At 34.9% G+C, this 8,237-nt stretch overlaps 1 protein-coding gene across 1 annotated transcript in view; it reads right to left on the reverse strand.

Moving 5' to 3' along the window:
* The window catches only part of LOC135197427 (uncharacterized), a 117,168-nt gene extending 109,598 nt beyond the window's left edge, over nucleotides 1-7,570 (reverse strand). Inside the window, exon 1 of the mRNA XM_064224498.1 lies at nucleotides 7,504-7,570. Coding sequence (XP_064080568.1) covers nucleotides 7,504-7,570 — 67 coding nt within the window. The remainder of the gene's footprint in view (nucleotides 1-7,503) is intronic.
* Between the last annotated feature and the right edge of the window lie 667 nt (nucleotides 7,571-8,237).

An 8,237-nucleotide genomic window follows, 5' to 3' on the forward strand; every position in this document is an offset into this window, starting at 1 on the left:
GCAGATGATAATGAGTAAGTTACAGGTCGCAGAGAAAATTTATGATAGAAAGGAATAACTAGACAACGTTCGTAAAACGGGAAATGTTACAAAGAGTAGTTGGATACAAAAGGTAACGAAAGTATATGAAAACCAGGCTATAGTGTGATGGATTTTTCAATGTGTGATAGAAAAGAGACAATGATGAACTTGGAAAAGTTTGAATGGAATTGTACAGTGACGGCTGAATGTTTCAAAAGGTCTAAAGAGCATGAAAGGCAGTTTAACGCTATACCCAAGAAGTGGTTGTAATGAAGCGTCAAGGCCACAATGTTGCCACGCGTCAATGGATTATTGAATCAAAGAGAAAGACAGGTCAACAGGAGAATGATGAAGAGCAACAAAGTTCTAAATTACCCTCATTATGTTAGTGAGTTTGGTCAATTGAATATAACAGGGAAATATGGATATGCAGAATGCTGTAGAAATAGGAGGGAGAAGAGAATGTAGAAAACTTTACTTTTGTAGTGTAACTGAAACAGGAATGTCTTAGCATCTATGATTCATAAAAGACCTCACAACATAAAAAATGTGGGTTTATAATTTAGTGTCGTGGCTCTGGAAAGTGATTTTTCAGGTTCCATTCTCAAACCTGATCATGCTGAGACAGTTAACCTGTCTCTTGCAGCATTACATTTTTACACTTGTTTCTTTTCTTCTTAAATATTTATACAATTTCGCAGTAATATTCATCACAAAGGTAGGTCAGAATCTGTAAGTTAATAATTATGATCAAAATGTTGAAAAAAACGTTGATGCAAATTCAAGTTCTGAGGCAAACTTGGCCCTACCAACTTCATTCACCATAGATAAAATGCCCACAAAATTGCGCAAGGAAATCATATATATAAGTTGTAATCAGAGATTTCCTAAGTAGTGCCGGATTCGTCACCTAGTGTATATATATATATGACTTAAAATTGTTGTTAAAACAGAATTCCATCTAATAAAAGTAGCCCATAAAAATGCCAAAATATAAAAAGATAGTACTGTATTTCAGAGGCTCCCTCTTCAGGCAGGTAATGAATGAGAAAAGTTACACAAAGGCGGTATTTATACCAAGAGATCCATACACAGGTAAGCCGTTTAACTAGGTTACCCCAACTGATAATTGTTCTTTAATCTTCTTAATTAAGCGTCGGTTGAAGGAAGATTTTATCTATGATATCTGAATCCCAGGTGCCCTTTGAGATAGTCATTATGTTTCTTTCTTCAATCAAGGCTGACTCCACTATCTGCTTTTGTACGAAAATTAACTTCTATAAATCATATATGATTAAATTCAGTTTATTCTGTGGTTATGTTATGTATATGGATAAAAAAACTGACTTCTCTTGTCATACCAAACTGAATGTTTATGTTGTATTAACCTCTGAGGAAGTAATTTTCCTGAAAACCGATATAAGATTGGTCACAGTTCAGGCATGAAATTTCTTATTCATTTCCATGGTGTGAGATTTTTAGTATATTGTTGGGTGTCTCTCTGGTCTTGTTTTGTCTTGAGGGGGTCGCTGACACAGACCCTCAGAAAATCTAACTCTTTTGCCTTTACCTAACCAAATACCCTAGTCTAGTCAAATCCCTGATTAACATCCAACAAAAGCCAGTCCACAAAGACACAGGAATATACAAAATCCCATGCCTGGATTGTGACTAATCTTATACTGTCCATATTTCGGCATTTTTATGAGCTCCTTTTTTTTATTATTATTATTATTATTATTATTATTATTATTATTATTATTATTATTATTATATATATATATATAATATATATATATATAATATATATATATAATATATATATATATATATATATATATATATATATATTGGATCATTTACAACAAGGATAAGTCAGAATCATTGCTATTAATCACGAGGAAAATGATGAAAAGAAATGTAGATTGATCTTCAAGTTTTGAGGCGAACTTAGCCCTACCAACCTCATCCGCCACACACAAAACGCCTCCAAAAGCACTCATGCTAATCGCACTAAACATTTGTCTCCTCGTCGCCATGACTGGAGAAACAAGACGTCCAGACATTCCAGAATTCGGGACGAAACTTCCCAAAATGAAAAAGGTTCTTAAATCCTGAAGAGCAAATGCGACGATTCCCGTCAGACTCAGAAAAAAAATAAAAGTTTTCAGCAGAGTGGAGTTCGCAGCCACTCTCTCATCCCACTTGACCTTTGACCCTTTCGTCCAATGGATGGACTTTTGTCCCTTTATGACCCGGAGAGAGGTCGTTGCTGTCAGAGGGTCACTTGAAATGGCTTTATTCCCGCCACAAACTTGCCTAACTTTTATTTCTGCTGGATACTTTTTATTTATTTGTTTTCCCTGGATGTGTCTTGCACAAACTTTCCTTACTTCGGCGGGGTGTTACTGCCCGTGCAGAGGGCGCCTCCCGCCGAAGGTCTTGGAGCTTCTGCAAGCAACTTTTCCCCTCAAGAGAGATAACTCCCCTCTTATGATCAAATCTGACAGTTGGGAAGGAAAAAGAGTGCATGCGGGGTAGAAGGGATTCTACAATGGTGCAGACAAAACCAATTTCTGTTCATTTGAACTTTCCACAGTCAGTTTTCGTTTTCCATTTTTCTCTCTTTTTTTGTTAAAGCAAAGAATGTAGGTCAGTGGGAACACTGGCACTAAAATTGCAATGGATTAATCTGGCGACATTTATGTCCTGTGTAGGCTAACGCGTAAAAAGAATCAATAGAGTTTTAATCCGTCCATCAATATATCAGTTGTCCACCAGAGTAATGCATATAATATATAAACACACACACACACGCACACACACACACACACACACACACATATATATATATATATATATATAGTACTGGTGATCTTCTTAGGCACGAAGTTTATGTTAATTCAATGTATTCCACATTGGAAAAAGTAAATAGAGATTTTCTTAGAAAATGCCCAACAGTTTCGTCCTCCATTGGACCTCTTCTTGGAGCGTTTATTAAGAAACGTTCCAAGAAGAGGTCCATTGGAGGACGAAACTGTTGGGAATTTTCTAAGAAGAAGTCTATTGATTATATATATATATATAGTATATATATATATCTATATATATATTAAAATTATAAAATATATATATATATGTATATCTATATAGTAAGTATGTATAATTATATATATATTTAATATATATATAGTATATATGTAAAGTATGTATTTATGATGTATGTATATAGAAGCAGAAGGGAATGTCATGGTAACTACAGAGGAATTAAACTAACACAGGATGGATTGAAAGTTTTAGAGAGGATACTTGATGTGAGATTAAGAGATTGTAAAGATCGGGAAACAGCAGTATGGATTCATGATAGGAAGAAGGACGGTGGATGCCATCTTCAAAGTAAGACAGCTACATGAAAAGAGGCTACAGGGAAACCAGGAGCTAGAGAAAGCTTACGACAGAATCCCAAGAGAAGCGATGTTTTGGTGTTTGAGTTGGGAGAGGAAAGTCTCAGAAAAGTTGGGTAAGACTGGTCGAGATGATAGATCAAAGAACGAGCACAAAACTAACAACAGCAGTTGGGGAAGCAGAAAACTTTGAAGATAGTGTTGGATTATGCAAGTGGTCAGCATTAAGCACATTTTTGTTTGTGCTGGTCATGGATGTGTACGCGGATCATCTGGTGATTACTGCCAAAGATGAGGATGACCCATAGAGAAGGGTTGGAGAATGGCAGGAGTCTTTAGAGAGGGGTGGCTTAAAGATGAATGTGAATAAAATAGAGGTTTAGGTGATCAGTAGAGAAGATAGAAACAGAATAGTAATACGAGGAAGAAGAGGCTCGATTATAAAACAGATGGAAAAGTTTCAATACTTAGGAGATACTTTAAGCGAAGAGGGAGGATGTGAGGCTGAAGTTGACAGTAGGATAAAAGTGGTGTTGGAGAAATGAGCAGATGTAATGCCAATACTGGCTAAAAGTCATAATCTATATCACAATGATAAGACCAATGTTATTGTATGGATCAGAAACATGGGCTCTAAGAAAAAAGGAGGAAGTAAAGCTTGAGAGACCAGAAATGAGAATACTGGGGCGGATTATGGGAATATCGTTGCTTAAGAGATTGGAAAATGATAAAATGAGAAGAAGAGCAGGCTTAGTAAAGATTTTAGAGGTGATAAGAGTCACGATTGAGATGGTATGGGCATGTGTTAAGAATGGATGACGAGGAGGGAGTGAAGAGGGCTTAGGAAAAACGTCTTAGAGGAAGAAGATCGAGAGGGAGACAGAGATTCAGATGGCGAGATAAAGTGAAGGAAGATATGGAGAGAAGAGATTTGGTGGAGGATGATGCCGTTGACAGAAAGCAGTGGAGAAGACGCATAAGGCAACCGACCCCTTAATGTAGGGATAACGGTGGGAAAGAAGATACACACACACACACACACATACACCCACAAACACACAAAAACACACAGATACATAGGTGCAATAGATAGATAGAAATATGGATAGATATCTGTGTGTATGAGAGTATTAGTCAACATAATAAAGTAAATTCATTTAATGCTTTCCTTGTTCCCTCTAGTTAACAAACAAATAATTACAAGTTATGCTAATATCAATTTAGGCAAGTTGCAATGTTGGTCTATCAAAGCATAGTTATATTTTTACTAATTTCCACTAACATATATATGAATTATTATTTCAAAAAAGGGTCCCCTCTTTATTCCATAATTGCTCACTTGCAGAATTCATGAGCTTAAATTCTTCACTTGGGCTACATCATCGGAAACCAGTCCTACTTCGTCCAGATCTCGCTCCTTTTTCAACAAATTTCTATTCAAAATATAATAACAAATTTACACTGCGTTATGCAAAGTATTTCAAGCCATATAAATCAGGTGGACCATGTGATGGTTTGATAATAGAGTAAGTTATTAAAATTATCACTAAAATGAGTAATCGCATCAGCAGACCTTCCGCCTACGACAGATACTGTTTACATGATATATATATATATATATATATATATATATATATATATATATATATATCTAATATATATATATATATATATATATTATATATATATAAGCTTGTAAAAAATCAAAGTAGATGGCACGTGACTCCATTAAATAAGCGGATACCACCAGGAAAATTATAGGCAGAAATCAAAGCGCTTTCGTCTTTATGAAGACATCGTCAAGAACGATGTTTTAATAAATACGAAAGCGCTTGGATTTCTGCCTGTCATTTTCCTGTGGTATTCAAATTAGAATATATATATATATATATATATATATATATATATATATATATATATATATATATATATATATATATAGATATATATATATATATATATATATATATATATATATATATATATATATATATACTCATTCTAGAACTGTTGAATCTAGAACAATATATAGCATAAATCCTCACTCTCTCCTAATGAACCTACAAAGAATTCTCATCAGCTGCCTGCAGCCCCTTCTTCTTCAAAATAAAGCGCTTCTTTTTCATGGCACTTCATATGCGCCCTGTCAAAGTAAATTGAAATCCATTCTTTCTAATATATACAACTACCATCTGTTATTAAACATTTTCTTTTCCTTTCCATTTCATCACTGCTATTTTCACTAAACCATCTTTACTGAACCCAATAATCTCATCAACACAGTTTATCTTTTCCCCTCTGCTAATCTTTTATTCAGCTCTTTTTCATATATTCACTTCTTCGTTCTTGGAAGGACAGTAACTGTTTCAGTTGGGTCTATGTACATGGCCATCAAAACAATGAACCACTACAACGTCTGAAACCTAACGCCTAAACATTGATGTGAAGTTAGATTTAGAAACGGACAGAGACAGGTGGAAGACAAATTATGGAATAAAATGGATGCATTTATGCAATTAGATGTACACAAATCGTGTATCTTTATTTATAATACCTGTAATGGTAAGTAAAGGTTAATTTGTTAATTCATTTTTTCTTTTTATTAATAAGTGAGATCTCTTTACCGCGTCTTACTTCTTTTTAACGAATACCGTATTTTTTGGAGGCTTGAATTTCAAGTCAGTGGTCCCTTGGCTTGTTCCATATGAATAGAGGTTATCTTCTTAATAATAATAATAATAATAATAATAATAATAATAATAATAATAATAATAATAATAATAATAATAATAATACTCCCATCCTTAAGCAGCTCAGACAGGATTAGCATTCCTAATCGTATACCAAGACTTTGTATTTTAAGAACTGTAACTCCGACCATAAACAATGGAAATGAAACAAAAGTTAACAACTCTGAAAAATCTCAGCTTTCCCGAAATTTATATATATATATATATATATATATATATATATATATATATATATATATATATATTTATTCCCAGTTTGCTATGAGACAACGATATCAATATACCCCAACAGCCTTTCTCCTTCCATCCTCCTCTTCTTTGTTCCCCGATCGATACTCGGGGACAGAGCTTTGACACAGCTCTCTCTCTACCTGTTGACAACATCGAGTCAATTAAGACACTTCTTCGGAATTTGTGGAAAAAGAAATACCTCTTGATAAGAAACGCCATCCTGACAAACGTCGGGGATAAAAAGAATAAATGGAAACTTCTTCATTAATGTCATTCTCCTTTGAAAATCTTTTGTTTTATATTACTTTCAAAATATTTTAGAGAATTTTTGTTGCAAGCAAGGAAAATTCCCTGAGGAATTTCGGATTCGCGTAGCCAGTCTTGATCAATATGACATTCATGAGAATTTTCTAGGTAAAATGAAAAAACTTATGATTTTAACTCTTGAATATCTAACCGAATATTTATGTACAAAAAGAACAATTTTATAAATGTATCGTTATTGTATGATCATACCCTGCATGTTTAGATAGAAGGCAAGGAAACAAATAATTCTCGTGTGTGGCATAAATGATATAAACGTACACTAACCCAAAAAGTTCTTTTAAGTACTGTATACAAATCAGAGAGCACTGCCGTTTATTGTTTATCCCTTTTCCTCTACTCTTATCGACGCAGAACGACATTTAATAGATGTCTGATGCATATGCAATTATATATGCGTATATACAAAAACACACACACACACACTTATATATATATATATATATATATATAACATATATATATATATATATGTGTGTGTGTGTGTGTGTGTGTGTGTGTACGATATATTGTTCATGACACATTTTCCGCTTAATTCTAATTTCTCCGATAAACGTACGATTAAAATAAAGAGAAAAGAATTATTGGGTTGTTTAGCAGTTCACAAATTCACGTTTTTTTTTTTTTTTTTTTTGCCCAAATAGTGTCAGGGAAATTAACTCAATTCGCCTTATGTCAAATAAATCATAAACATCCTAAGTTACTAGCCCATAATAGGACCTACACCTTAACGTCACCATAAATAAGCTTAGTGTTAAAATAAATCAGATTACCTTCATATCGCTTGGCATGCATACCGTTCGCACCTCTTCCAGCTTTCAAAATGTCTTCTCGGATCATAGCGAATACAATAGCAAGACATGAACGCACTCCGTGAGAATTCCATCTGGATTCTCAACCTAGCATAAGTGTGGACCATGGCGCCTTTGAGAACACCTGCATCACCCTTAACGAGGTCCTTCAGACAAGACCAAGATGCTGACTGTCCCTTAACCCTATTGTTACATTCCCTGTCCAATTCCGTATAATCACCCTTAATGACCCCTAGCTGTCATTAGCGTTCATGTCACTCATATAGCAGGCCACCTGCATTTGGCCACAACACTTGTGAAAGGTAACAGATTCAATTTTCACACTATTCCTTATCCAACTGTGTCAATTCCCTAAGGGTCACGATACATTCATTAACTCCTCCGCTCTGGTGGTCAACCCCTCTTGACCCAGCTGCAGGTCATTCAAGATTAGACCTAACTCTTGCCTTTAGTGCTTAGTAACTCCGCCCATTTCGACCCCCCTCTCCTTGTAACACCCCTTCTTAAAATTAGACAATAAAGACTTGTCTTTCTGTCGAAATACTGTTCTCTTCCAGCACTACCTGGGGATTCAGGTGGTCCTCCTTTGAAGACGGGGATAAAAGGACCCCGCATTGCCCCCAGAAATCAGTAGAGCTGTGGCACGAAGTAGTAATGCAGTACCCAGTACTCTATCACGATACCCTAAGTTTGTA

Source organism: Macrobrachium nipponense, chromosome 21, assembly GCF_015104395.2.
Source record: "Macrobrachium nipponense isolate FS-2020 chromosome 21, ASM1510439v2, whole genome shotgun sequence".
Classification (NCBI taxonomy): Eukaryota; Metazoa; Arthropoda; class Malacostraca; order Decapoda; family Palaemonidae; genus Macrobrachium; species Macrobrachium nipponense.